This window comes from Salmo salar, chromosome ssa03, assembly GCF_905237065.1.
Source record: "Salmo salar chromosome ssa03, Ssal_v3.1, whole genome shotgun sequence".
Lineage (NCBI taxonomy): Eukaryota > Metazoa > Chordata > Actinopteri > Salmoniformes > Salmonidae > Salmo > Salmo salar.
In genome coordinates, this window is record NC_059444.1 from 98653038 (window position 1) to 98668654 (window position 15617).

Sequence of the window (15617 nt, forward strand, 5' to 3'; positions counted from 1 at the left end):
TAATGAATCAGATTACATGGAGAGGGGGGACCTGATCCTAGATCACAATGAATCAGATTACATGGAGAGGGGTACCTGATCCTAGATCATAATGAATCAGATTACATGGAGAGGAGGGACCTGATCCTAGATCACAATGAATCAGATTACATGGAGAGAGGGACCTGATCCTAGATCATAATGAATGAGATTACATGGACAGGAGGGACCTGATCTTAGATCATAATGAATCAGAGTACTTGGATAGGGGGACCTGATCCTAGATCATAATGAATCAGATTACATGGAGAGGGGGACCTGATCATAGATCATAGTGAATCAGATTACATGGAGAGGGGGGACCTGATCCTAGATCATAATGAATCAGATTACATGGGGAGGGGGGACCTGATCCTAGATCATAATGGATCATATTACATGGAGAGGTGGGACCTGATCCTAGATCATAATGAATCAGATTACATGGAGAAGGGGGACCTGATCCTAGATCACAATGAATCAGATTACATGGAGAGGGGTACCTGATCCTAGATCATAATGAATCAGATTACATGGAGATTGGGACCTGATCCTAGATCACATTGAATTAGATTACATGGAGAGAGGGACCTGATCTTAGATCATAATGAATCAGATTACATGGAGAGGGGGACCTGATCCTAGATCATAATGAATCAGAGTACATGGAGAGGAGGACCTGATACCATATCAGCACTCCTCCTCTGGGACACTGCCTTTATGAAACCAAACACATAGTTGTTAAATCTAGTTACAGCAGGTGTTTACTGCCATCTAGTGGAAGATACCAATAGAACACTTTTATCAGGGTGGGGAGGCGGCTGATTGAAACAGAAAGTTAAGTTGTTCTTTTGTACAGAATCCATTTTGAGACGACAGAGCAGAAGACGCTATATGGAGATTACTGACAAATAAAGTGAGTATTTCTCAGTATTTCCGAACAGTAATACATTCTAAAGGACAGAGTAAGATATAGTACTAGTAGTAGTTAGTAGAACTGTTATATGAGCTTAGTTGCTGACAGACAGCAGTTTTAGTAGAACTGCTACTTGAGCTGAGTTGCTGACAGACAGCAGTTTTCAAAGTGGAAACTAATCAGTAGGTCTACATGTTATCAGTAAAACGTCTGGTAAAGATGGTGGAGGAGCTTTTACATTATATGGTTTAATGTTTATCTCAGGGTTTCTCATCCTTTTGTTCTGACCAGCACTTATACACCTGATTCAACTAATCATCAAATATTTTAAGACAGTTTAATATTTGAGGCATACAAATGAACATTCTCAAATGAAAACCTTTTGGGTTTGAAGGCCTGTTTACAATTATTAAAGGCCTACTAGAATTCATATTTGATGAAAAAAACACAGCTAAACCTGGTTTCTAGTAAATTATATGTTTATCTAAAATAATGTAAAAGAGATGTCTTGAAGAAGGACTATAATATAAAAACTGAAGCATGATTCAGTACAATGTCATGAGTTACTGCTGTCACATGCAACTGACTGTTAGCCCCACCCGCTGGATACTGTTGTTATATAACTATTGTTATATAAATGGGTGGTGACGTGTTTGACTATGATTGGTGTTAAAACAATTCTAATTAAATTATTAAATGAAATCATACTCTACCTTAACCACAATGTATTTAAAAATGCATTTTGTTTGTTATGAAAAAGAATGCTCTTAAACATTTGCATTTAAAGTATAACTTTTAATGTATATAAACAAAGTGCATATAAATCTAACCATTGAAAATGAATACAACCTGAACAACATAATAATAGAATATTTAACCATATCAAAGAAAAAGAAATAACAATGTGCAAAACTGCAGCATCCCACTTAAAACATTAAACTGGTCCCTCTTTTCTCTCTCTTCTTTATTGCCATGTTATAACCAGCAGCACACACCAATGCTGACCATATTTTGCTTTTATGAGAGATTTGCATTCAGAAATGCAAGCTGCCTCACTTTCGAGGGGCTGATGTGGTTTCTTCTCTCAGTAATTATTTGTCCTGTTTTCGAGAAGACCCTCTCAGAGGGAACGGATGTGGCCACTATGCAGAGTCTCCCTGTCATAACTTTAGTAAGCCGTGGGTAGACAGAGGCCTTGTTCTTCCACCAGCTCAGAGGATCTGCAGATCTTTGGAGGGGCTCCTCCAAATAGGATCGGACCTCCATTATGGCATCTGCTGAGGGATTCCTTTGTGCTGCATCCCCAGTTGCTCTCTCGTCAAACAGCATCCAAACAGCAGACGTTTGTGGCACTACTGCTGGTGCTTCTGCTCCATCTGATCCCTCTTCTTCCTGTTGCCCTGGTGCCTGAGCCAGCTGACTGCTGGGGCTGTCCCTCCATCTGATCCCTCTTCTTCCTGTCGCCCTGGTGCCTGAGCCAGCTGACTGCTGGGGCTGTCCCTCCCTGCTAATGAGGTTATTCTTTGAAGAGCCTCATCAATCTCTCTGGCATCACTGAAGGCTAACTTCTTAAACCTGGGGTCAAGTGCAGCGGTTTCTGATAGCACGTGATTATATTCCATTCTGTGGAACTTTCTGTCCATTGATGAACATAGGGTGTCCATCAACTCGGTCACATTAAATTTGCTTCTCTCTGGCGTCTGGCTGTGATTCGCTGCAGACCCTTACACAGGAGTATCATTGTTGAGGTGGTCACATAGCTGAAAAGAGAGAACAGTAACTTATTAGTTCAGCTTCATGTTTAGTCTACTGATACTACATTCTCATCTACTGCTCATATACATATATAATACTGGATTAAATAATGATGTAGTAATAACTGCTTCCTGTACCTCACTGATCTCCACAGTGACCTGCTCCAGGACTCTGCACAACTCCTCCACCACCTCCCATTCCTCTTGGGTCAGAGCATCAACAGGTGCATTGACAATGCCCAGGGTAGAGATGATGGCATCCTTTGACTCAAGAAACCGCTTCAACATATAAAATGTTGAATTCCACCTTGTAGTGCAGTCTTGTTTAGGCCTCAGCTCATGCATCCCCATCTGGCGTTGTGTAGACTTTAGTTTTTCAGCACCTACTGTGCTCCTGTGGAAGTATTCCACAGCTGCTTTCACTTTGTCCACAGTAGGCTTCATCACCTTCAGAGCATCTCTTACAATCAGGTTGATTGTATGGGCAAGACATGGATGATGGGTCAATTTATTAAACATTTTCATGGCTTTGGTTATGTTAGCTGCATTGTCGCTAACACAACAGACCACTTTTCCATCTACTTGTCCTTCTCTGGCCAATCTCAACAGTTCCTCTGCCAAGTTCTCTGGGTGTGTCTGTCGCTGAACTCAAAGCAGTCCTGAAGACAGCTAGACATCGAAAAAATCTTCAATGAAGTGACATGTACCCGACATGTAAGAAGTGGTTACCCTTGATGTCCAGCAGTCAGTGGTAAGGCAAACTGCAGTAGCTTTTTGGACTCTTTCCTACACTGAAGCCTGTGTGCTCTCGTACATTTGTGGAAAAGTGATTTTGAAAGGGTTTTCCTGCTTGGAATTGTGTACTTGGATTTACATTATTGCTATAATTTCTAAAACCTCCACAATCTAAAATGGCTGGAAATCGGTGGCAATCATTTTAGCCAATGCAATATCAATGTGGCCTTGTTTTGCTACAGACATAGACTTTGGAATAAACTGGTCCATAGAAGACTGCGTTGCTGTGGGTCATGGAGTAGGTCTACTGGACTGAGTGGATACATCTCCACCACTATCACTAGCAGGTCTACTGGACTGAGTGGATACATCTCCAACCCTATCACTAGCAGGTCTACTGGAATGAGTGGATACATCTCCACCACTATCACTAGCAGGTCTACTGGACTGAGTGGATACATCTCCACCACTATCACTAGCAGGTCTACTGGACTGAGTGGATACATCTCCACCACTATCACTAGCAGGTCTACTGGACTGAGTGGATACATCTCCACCACTATCACTAGCAGGTCTACTGGACTGAGTGGATACATCTCCACCACTATCACTAGCAGGTCTACTGGACTGAGTGGATACATCTCCACCACTATCACTAGCAGGTCTACTGGACTGAGTGGATACATCTCCACCACTATCACTAGCAGGTCTACTGGACTGAGTGGATACATCTCCACCACTATCACTAGCAGGTCTACTGGACTGAGTGGATACATCTCCACCACTATCACTAGCAGGCCTACTGGACTGAGTGGATACATCTCCACCACTATCACTAGCAGGTCTACTGGACTGAGTGGATACATCTCCACCACCATCACTAGCAGGTCTACTGGACTGAGTGGGTACATCTCCACCACTATCACTAGCAGGCCTACTGGACTGAGTGGATACATCTCCACCACTATCACTAGCAGGCCTACTGGACTGAGTGGATACATCTCCACCACTATCACTAGCAGGTCTACTGGACTGAGTGGATACATCTCCACCACTATCACTAGCAGGTCTACTGGACTGAGTGGATACATCTCCACCACTATCACTAGCAGGTCTACTGGACTGAGTGGATACATCTCCACGTGTGGAGGTGCTGGCTCCACCACTATCACTAGCAGGCCTACTGGACTGAGTGGATACATCTCCACCACTATCACTAGCAGGTCTACTGGACTGAGTGGATACATCTCCACCACTATCACTAGCAGGTCTACTGGACTGAGTGGATACATCTCCACCACTATCACTAGCAGGTCTACTGGACTGAGTGGATACATCTCCACCACTATCACTAGCAGGTCTACTGGACTGAGTGGATACAACTCCACCACTATCACTAGCAGGTCTACTGGACTGAGTGGATACATCTCCACCACTATCACTAGCAGGTCTACTGGACTGAGTGGATACATCTCCACCACTATCACTAGCAGGTCTACTGGACTGAGTGGATACATCTCCACCACTATCACTAGCAGGTCTACTGGACTGAGTGGATACATCTCCACCACTATCACTAGCAGGTCTACTGGACTGAGTGGATACATCTCCACCACTATCACTAGCAGGCCAACTGGACTGAGTGGATACATCTCCACCACTATCACTAGCAGGTCAACTGGACTGAGTGGACACATCTCCACCACTATCACTAGCAGGTCTACTGGACTGACTGGACACATCTCCACCACTATCACTAGCAGGTCTACTGGACTGACTGGACACATCTCCACCACTATCACTAGCAGGTCTACTGGACTGAGTGGATACATCTCCACCACTATCACTAGCAGGTCTACTGGACTGAGTGTATACATCTCCACCACTATCACTAGCAGGTCTACTCGACTGAGTGGATACATCCCCACCACTATCACTAGCAGGTCTACTGGACTGAGTGGATACATCCCCACCACTATCACTAGCAGGTCTACTGGACTGAGTGGATACATCTCCACCACTATCACTTGCAGGTCTACTGGACTGAGTGGATACATCTCCACCACTATCACTAGCAGGCCTACTGGACTGAGTGGATACATGTCCATGTGTGGAGGTACTGGCTCCACCACTATCACTAGCAGGTCTACTGGACTGACTGGACACATCTCCACCACTATCACGAGCAGGTCTACTGGACTGAGTGGATACATCTCCATGTGTGGAGGTACTGGCTCCACCACTATCACTAGCAGGTCTACTGGACTGAGTGGATACATCTCCACCACTATCACTAGCAGGTCTACTGGACTGAGTGGATACATCCCCACCACTATCACTAGCAGGTCTACTGGACTGAGTGGTTACATCCCCACCACTATCACTAGCAGGTCTACTGGACTGAGTAGATACATCTCCACCACTATCACTAGCAGGTCTACTGGACTGAGTGGATACATCTCCACCACTATCACTAGCAGGTCTACTGGACTGAGTGGATACATCTCCACCACTATCACTAGCAGGCCTACTGGACTGAGTGTATACATCTCCATGTGTGGAGGTACTGGCTCCACCACTATCACTAGCAGGTCTACTGGACTGAGTGGATACATCTCCACCACTATCACTAGCAGGCCTACTGGACTGAGTGGATACATCTCCACGTGTGGAGGTGCTGGCTCCACCACTATCACTAGCAGGTCTACTTGACTGAGTGGATACATCTCCACGTGTGGAGGTGCTGGCTCCACCACTATCACTAGCAGGCCTACTGGACTGAGTGGGTACTGGCTCCACCACTATCACTAGCAGGTCTACTGGACTGAGTGGATACATCTCCACCACTATCACTAGCAGGTCTACTGGACTGAGTGGATACATCTCCACGTGTGGAGGTGCTGGCTCCACCACTATCACTAGCAGGTCTACTGGACTGAGTGGATACATCTCCACCACTATCACTAGCAGGTCTACTGGACTGAGTGGATACATCTCCACGTGTGGAGGTGCTGGCTCCACCACTATCACTAGCATGTCTACTGGACTGAGTGGATACATATCCACCACTATCACTAGCAGGTCTACTGGACTGAGTGGATACATCTCCACCACTATCACTAGCAGGTCTACTGGACTGAGTGGATACATCTCCACCACTATCACTAGCAGGCCTACTGGACTGAGTGGATACATCTCCACCACTATCACTAGCAGGTCTACTGGACTGAGTGGATACATCTCCACCACTATCACTAGCAGGCCTACTGGAGTGAGTGGATACATCTCCACCACTATCACTAGCAGGTCTACTGGACTAAGTGGATACATCTCCACGTGTGGTGGTGCTGGCTCCACCACTATCACTAGCAGGTCTACTGGACTGAGTGGATACATCTCCACGTGTGGAGGTGCTGACTCCACCACTATCACTAGCAGGTCTACTGGACTGAGTGGATACATCTCCACGTGTGGAGGTGCTGACTCCACCACTATCACTAGCAGGCCCGCTGACCTGATCCTAGATGATAATGAATCAGATTACATGGAGAGGAGGGACCTGATCCTAGATCATAATGAATCAGATTACATGGAGAGGGGGACCTGATCCTAGATCAGTACTCCAACTCTGGGACACTGCCTGTATGAAACAGAACACAAAGTTGTAAAGTCTAGTTTCAGCAGGTGTTTACTGCCATCTAGTGGAAGATACCAATAAAACACTTTATTATCAGGGTGGGGAGGCGGCTGAGTGAAACAGAAAGTAAAGTTGTTCTTTTGTACAGAATCCATTTTGAGACGACAGAGCAGAAGAAGCTATATGGAGATTACTGACAAATAAGTAAGTATTTCTGAACAATAATTCATTCTAAAGGACAGAGTAAGATAATGAATATCTGTAATGAGATGTTACTAGTTAGTAGAACTGCTACTTGAGCTGAGTTGCTGACAGACAGCAGTTTTCAAAGTGGAAACTAATCAGTAGGTCTACATGTTATCAGTAAAACGTCTGGTAAAGATGGCGGAGGAGCTTTTACATTATATGGTTTAATGTTTATCTCAGGGTTTCTCATCCTGTTGTTCTGACCAGAACTTACACACCTGATTCAACTAATCATCAAATATTTTAAGACAGTTTAATATTTGAGGCCAACAAATGAAGATTCTCAAATTAAAACCTTTGGGGTTTGTAGGCCTGTTTAAAATGATTATAGGCCTACATGAATTCACAGTTGAGGGTAAAAACACAACTAAACCGGGTTTCCAGTAAATGATATGTTTATCTAAAATATCGTAAGCGAGATGTCTTGAAGAAGGACTTAATAAAAGAGGACTGACGTCATGTGGTTCTGTTTCCCTCAGTGAGGAGCAGCCAAAAACTGAAGCAAGATTCAGTACAACGTCATGAGTTACTGCTGTTGAATGCATCTGACTGTTAGTAAGCTCTGGTTACTGTTAGCGCCACCCGCTGCTTACTGTTGTTATATAAACGGGTAACGTGACAGCTGTTGAATGCATCTGACTGTTAGCGCCACCGCTGCTTACTGTTGTTATATAAACGGGTAACGTGACAGCTGTTGAATGCATCTGACTGTTAGCGCCACCCGCTGCTTACTGTTGTTATATAAACGGGTAACGTGACAGCTGTTGAATGCATCTGACTGTTAGCGCCACCCGCTGCTTACTGTTGTTATATAAACGGGTAACGTGACAGCTGTTGAATGCATCTGACTGTTAGCGCCACCCGCTGCTTACTGTTGTTATATAAACGGGTAACGTGACAGCTGTTGAATGCATCTGACTGTTAGCGCCACCCGCTGCTTACTGTTGTTATATAAACGGGTAACGTGACAGCTGTTGAATGCATCTGACTGTTAGCGCCACCCGCTGCTTACTGTTGTTATATAAACGGGTAACGTGACAGCTGTTGAATGCATCTGACTGTTAGCGCCACCCGCTGCTTACTGTTGTTATATAAACGGGTAACGTGACAGCTGTGGAATGCATCTGACTGTTAGCGCCACCCGCTGCTTACTGTTGTTATATAAACGGGTAACGTGACAGCTGTTGAATGCATCTGACTGTTAGCGCCACCCGCTGCTTACTGTTGTTATATAAACGAGTAACGTGACAGCTGTTGAATGCATCTGACTGTTAGCGCCACCGCTGCTTACTGTTGTTATATAAACGGGTAACGTGACAGCTGTTGAATGCATCTGACTGTTAGCGCCACCCGCTGCTTACTGTTGTTATATAAACGGGTAACGTGACAGCTGTTGAATGCATCTGACTGTTAGCGCCACCCGCTGCTTACTGTTGTTATATAAACGGGTAACGTGACAGCTGTTGAATGCATCTGACTGTTAGCGCCACCCGCTGCTTACTGTTGTTATATAAACGGGTAACGTGACAGCTGTTGAATGCATCTGACTGTTAGCGCCACCCGCTGCTTACTGTTGTTATATAAACGAGTAACGTGACAGCTGTTGAAACTGAAAATAAAAAATGATCTGTACAGAACCATTTTGAGATGACAGAGCAGCTCATAGTTTCATCTCTAAACTGCAACCCAGTTTCCAAGTAAAGTGAGTATTTCAGGTTAATAATGTAGAATAAAGTAGAGGGAACATTTGGAATCCACTAAACTAGTGTTGGAGTGCTGCCAAGTCATTCCTACCATGTGGTGTCTTTTCTGTCCCCAGGAAATATCAGTTCTTATTAACTGACAGAGTGTCACGACACGGATCAGTATACAGTTACAATACAGTTAAACACTCTGTGCTGCTAGTTACAACAGTGGTTTAAATGGTACAATGATTCTCTACACTGTACTTGTTTTGTCACATAAACTGAAATTAGGCTCACTGTTAAAATGTTAGCAGCCAGGAAATGGCAGAACGATTTCTGAACAGTGCACCTTAAACTGTAGCTATGTGGTCTTTACTTGAGTGTGTTTCAGCAGGGTGAGGTCAGAGAGATGCTTCCAAGTCACTATTTTTCTGAACTCATAAAATCCTTTACACAATCTGATGGGATTGTGTAAAGAGTTACCATTAAAATGACCATAAGGTTTATATAGTACCCCCCCCCCACCCTTTCTAGATCTGACTGCTGATAGCTACTTTACTGAGGAAGAATGTACTTCCTAACCAGCTTCACCTGGAATGGGCCTAGTCCCTACAATGAAAAACAGCCCCAAAACCATTATTAAATAGGGAGACTTGAATGATCATATTTGATACTGTATGGTAATATAAAACACACTTATTGTGGCTTGTAGCCTAGTGGTTAGAGCGTTGTAACTGTAAGGTTGCAAGTTCAAATCCCTGAGCTGACATGGTACAAATCTGTCATTCTGCCCCTGGTGACTACCTCAAAAAGCTGGTTGAGAGAATGCCAAGAGTGTGCAAAGCTGTCATCAAGGTGGCTACTTTGAAGAAACTCAAATATAAAATAGATTTTGATTTGTTTAACACTTTTTTGGTTACTACATGATTCCACATATGTTATTTCATAGTTTTGATGTCTTCACTGTTATTCTACAATGTAGAAATAGTAAAAAATAAAGAAAATCCCTGGAATGAGTAGGTGTGTCTAAACTTTTGTCTAGTACTCTACATATGGACATATTATAAAGTATGTGCATTAATAGACTCTTAAGGATTCAAGTGGAACTGAGATGAGGAAGTGAATCTGTAGGCCTATGTGATTATGTTACAATTAAGTTACACTTGTTAAATCCATGTGGGACGCTTTCCACACCTTGTAGTGTCCATTTCTTAATGAGTTGAGGCTGTTCAGGACAAAAAAGAGGGGGGACACTCAATATTAGGAGGGTGTTCTTAATGTTACTTTATGTAATGGCACAGATTTGAATGCTTTATGTAATGTATTTTATCTATTGAAATATAGTTTGGATATATTTTAAAATGTGGTTTCATGGTGATTTATAATTTTTTCCAGAATCTCCAACCACCTCAGAGATCAGTCTCTCCAGTACCCAGTCATCTGTCCATGAAGAGTGACTTCTCTATGGCTCATCCTATACACTTTAGTGATGGATCAGGGACCTTTGACCCCAGGTAAGTTACTGGTCAGAATTGATGATATTACTATTGAAGAGGAGAAACTTCAAGATCTGAAACCAGATGTATTTAGTGTATCTGAGTATATACTAGAGGTCGACCGATTATGATTTTTCGACGCCGATACCGATTATTGAAGGGCCGAAAAAAGCCGATACCGATTAATCGGAGGATTTTTTATTTGTAATATTGACAATTACAACAATACTGAATGAACACTTATTTTAACTTAATATAATACATCAACAAAATCAATTTAGCCTCAAATAAATAATGAAACGTTCAATTTGGGTTAAATAATGCAAAAACAAAGTGTTGGAGAAGAAAGTAAAAGTGTAATATTTGCCATGTAAAAAAGCTAACGTTTAAGTTCCTTGCTCAGAACATGAGAACATATGAAAGCTGGTGGTTCCTTTTAACATGAGTCTTCAATATTCCCAGGTAAGAAGTTTTAGGTTGTAGTTATTATAGGACTATTTCTCTCTATACGATTTGTATTTCATATACCTTTGACTGTTGGATGTTCTTATAGGCACTTTAGTATTGCCAGTGTAACAGTATAGCTTCCGTCCCTCTCCTCACCCCTACCTGGGCTCGAACCAGGAACACATCGACAACAGCCACCCTCGAAGCATCGTTACCCATCGCTCCACAAAAGCCGCGGCCCTTGACGAGCAAGGGGAACAACTACTTCAAGGTCTCAGAGCGAGTGACATCACCGATTGAAACGCTAATAGCGCGCACCCGGCTAACTAGCTAGCCATTTCACATCAGTTACACCAGCCTAATCTCGTGAGTTGATAGGCTTGAAGTCATAAACAGCTCAATGCTTGAAGCACAGTGAAGAGCTGCTGGCAAACGCACAAATTGCTGTTTGAATAAATGCTTACGAGCCTGCTGCTCCCTACCATCGCTCAGTCAGACTGCTCTATCAAATATCAAATCATAGACTTATTATGACATAATAACACACACAAATACAAGCCTTTGGTCATTAATATGGTAGAATCCGGAAACTATCATTTCGAAAACAAAACGTTTATTCTTTTCAGTGAAATACGGAACCGTTCCGTATTTTATCTAACGGGTGGCATCCCTAAGTGTAAATATTACTGTTACATTGTACAACCTTCAATGTTATGTCATAATTAAGTACAATTCTGGCAAATTAATTACGGTCTTTGTTAGGAATAAATGGACTTCACACAGTTTGCAACGAGCCAGGCGGCCCAAACTGCTGCATATACCCTGACTGCTTGCACGGAACGCAAGAGAAGTGACACAATTTCCCTAATTATAAGAAATTCATGTTAGCAGGCAATATTAACTAAATATGCAGGTTTAAAAATATATACTTGTGTATTGATTTTAAAGAAAGGCATTGATGTTTATGGTTAAGTACACATTGTTGCAATGACAGTGCTAAATCATCACCCGTTTGGCAAAGTAGGCTGTGATTCGATGAGAAATTAACAGGCACCGCATCGATTATATTCAAAGCAGGACAAGCTAGATAAACTAGTAATATCATCAACCATGTGTAGTTAACTAGTGATTATGTTAAGATTGATTGTTTTTTATAAGATAAGTTTAATGCTAGCTAGCAACTTACCTTGGCTTCTTGCTGCCCTCGCGTAACAGGTAGTCAGCCTGCCACACAGGCTCCTCGTGGAGTGCAATGTAAGGCAGGTGGTTAGAGCGTTGGACTAGTAACCAGAAGGTTGCAAAAACGAATCCCCGAGCTGACAAGGTAAAAATCTGTCATTCTGCCCCTGAACAAGGCAGTTAACCCACTGTTGCAAGGCCGTCATTGGAAATAAGAATGTGTTCTTAACTGACTTGCCTAGTTAAACAAAGGTGTAAAAAGAAATCGGCCACAATCGGTGTCCAAAAATACCGATTTCCGATTGTTATGAAAACTTGAAATCGGCCCCAATTAATCGGCCATTCCGATTAATCAGTCAACCTCAAGTATATACTGTTAAGCATCTGCTTATAATTTGTTGTTTATGTCATATATTTTAAGACACTGAGTGTACAAAACATTATGAACACCTGCTTTTTCCATGACGTAGATTGACAAGGTGAATCAAATCAAATTTTATCAGTCACATGTGCCGAATACAACAGGTGTAGACCTTACAGTGAAATGCTTTCCTACAAGCCCCTAACCAACAATACAGTTTAAAAAGTATGAATAAGAATAAGAGATAAAAGTAAAGAGCAGCAGTAAAAATAACAATTGCGAGGTTATATACAGGGGGGTACCGGTACAGAGTCAATGTGCAGGGGGCACCGGTTAGTCGAGGTAATATGTACATGTAGGTAGAGTTATTAAAGTGACCATGCATAGATGATAACAGAGAGTAGCAGCGGCATATGGGGGGGAGGGGGGGGGCAATGCAAATAGTCTGGGTGGCCATTTGATTAGATGTTCAGGAGTCTTATGGCTTTGGGGTAGAAGCTGTTTAGAAGCCTCTTGGGCCTAGACTTGGCACTCCGGTACCGCTTGCTGTGCGGTAGCAGAGAGAACAGTCTATGACTAGGGTGGCTGGAGTCTTTGACAATTTTTAGGGCCTTCCTCTGACACCGCCTGGTATAGTGGTCCTGGATAGCAGTTACCATATCATGCAGTGATGCCACCAGTCAGGATGCTCTTGATGGTGCAGCTGTAGAACCTTTTGAAGATCTGAGGACCCATGCCAAATCTTTTCAGTCTCCTGAGAGGGAATAGGTTTTGTCGTGCCCTTTTCACGACTGACTTGGTGTGCTTGGACCATGTTAGTTTGTTGGTGATGCGGATGCCAAGGAACTTGAAGCTCTCAACCTGCTCCACTACAGCCCTGTCGATGAGAATGGGGGTCCTGCTCGGTCCTCCTTTTCCTGTAGTCTACAATCATCTCCTTTGTCTTGATCACGTTGAGGGAGAGGTTGTTGTCCTGGGACCACACGGCCAGGTCTCTGACCTCCTCCCTATAGGCTGTCTCATCGTTGTCAGTGATCAGGCCTACCACTGTTGTGTCATCAGCAAACTTAATGATGGTGTTGGAGTCGTGCCTGGCTGTGCAGCCATGAATGAAAAGGAGTACAGGAGGGGACTGATCACGCACCCCTGAGGGGCCCCTGTGTTGAGGATCAGTGTGGCGGATGTGTTGTTACCTACCCGTACCACCTGGGTGCGGCCTATCAGGAAGTCCAGGAACCAGTTGCAGAGGGAGGTGTTTAGTCCCAGGGTCCTTAGTTTGTTGATTAGCTTAGAGGGCTCTATGGTGTTGATTGCTGAATTGTAGTCAATGAATAGCATTCTCGCAAAGGTGTTCCTTTTGTCCAGCTGGGAAAGGGCAGTGTGGAGTGCAATAGAAATTGCATCATCTGTGGATTTGTTGGGGCGGTATGCAAATTGCAGTGGGCCTTGGGTTTCTGGGTTAATGGTGTTGATGTGAGCCATGACCAGCCTTTCAAAGCACTTCATGGCTACAGACATGAGTGTTACGGGTCCGTAGTCATTTAGGCAGGCTACCTTAGTGTTCTTGGGCACAGGGACTATGATGGTCTGCTTAAAATATGTTGGTATTATAGACTCGGACAGGGAGAGGTTGAAGATGTCAGTGAAGACGCTTGCTAGTTCGTCCGCGCATGCTCGCAGTACACATCCTGGTAATCCGTTTGGCCCTGCGGCCTTGTGAATGTTGACCTGTTTAAAGGTCTTACATCGACTGCTGAGAGCCTGATCACACAGTCGTCTGGAAGAGCTGGTGTAGTTTGATTCGATCTCAGTCCTGTATTGATGCTTTGCCTGTTTGATGGTTCGTCGGAGGGCATAGTGGGATTTCTTATAGGCTTCCAGGTTAGCTCCTTGAAACATGAAAAGCTATGATCCCTTGTTGATGTCACTTGTTGAATCCACACCAATCAGTGCCAGGCGCACAGATTTGTGTTAATCAAATCAAATCAAATGTATTTATATAGCCCTTCTTACATCAGCTGATATTCTCAAAGTGCTGTACAGAAACCCAGCCTAAATCCCCAAACAGCAAGCAATGCAGGTGTAGAAGCACGGTGGCTAGGAAAAACTCCCATGAAAGGCCAAAACCTAGGAAGAAACCTAGAGAGGAACCAGGCTATGAGGGGTGGCCAGTCCTCTTCTAGCTGTGCCGGGGTGGAGATTATGACAGAACATGGCCAAGATGTTCAAATGTTCATAAATGACCAGCATGGTCAAATAATAATACTCATAGTAGTTGTCGAGGGTGCAACAAGTCAGCAACTCAAGAGTAAGTGTCAGTTGGCTTTTTCATAGCCGATCTTTGAGTGTATCTCTACCGCTCCTGCTGTCTCTAGAGAGTTGAAAACAGCAGGTCTGGGACAGGTAGCACGTCCGGTGAATAGGTCAGGGTTCCAGCAGGTCTGGGACAGCAGATCTGGGACAGGTAGCACGTCCGGTGAACAGGTCAGGGTTCCATAGCCGCAGGCAGAACAGTTGGACACTAGAGCAGCAGCACGGCCAGGTGGACTGGGGACAGCAAGGAGTCATCATTCCAGGTAGTCCTGAGGCATGGTCCTAAGGCTCAGGTCCTCCGAGAGTGAAAAAGAGAGAATTAGAGAGAGTGTATTTAAATTCACATAGGACACCGGATAAGACAAGAGAAATACTCCAGATGTAACAGACTGACCCTAGCCCCCCGACACATAAACTACTGCAGCATAAATACTGGAGGCTGAGACAGGAGGGGTCAGGAGACACTGTGGCCCAATCCGATGATACGGACAGGGCCAAACAGGCAGGATATAACCCCACCCACTTTGCCAAAGCACAGCCCCCACACCACTGGAGGGATATCTCCAACCACCAACTAACCATCCTGAGACAAGGCCGAGTATAGCGCACAAAGATCTCCACCAGAAACGCTGCTGGGTTTTTCACGCTTAACAGTTTCCCATGTGTCTCAAGAATGGTCCACAACCCAAAGGACATCCAGCCCACTTGACACAACTGTGGGAATCATAGGAGTCAACGTGGGCCAGCATCTCTGTGGAACGCTTTCTACACCTTGAAGAGTCAATGCCTTGACAAGTTGAGGCTAATTTTAGGGCAAAAAGGTGGGGGGG

At 44.0% G+C, this 15617-nt stretch overlaps 1 protein-coding gene across 1 annotated transcript in view; it reads left to right on the top strand.

Annotated features, from left to right (window-relative positions):
• The first annotated feature begins 837 nt into the window (after positions 1-837).
• The window catches only part of LOC106594243 (NLR family CARD domain-containing protein 3), a 68789-nt gene continuing 54009 nt past the window's right edge, over positions 838-15617 (top strand). Inside the window, exons 1-2 of the mRNA XM_045715953.1 lie at positions 838-934; positions 10387-10505. Coding sequence (XP_045571909.1) covers positions 10438-10505 — 68 coding nt within the window. The 5' untranslated portion in view covers positions 838-934; positions 10387-10437. The remainder of the gene's footprint in view (positions 935-10386; positions 10506-15617) is intronic.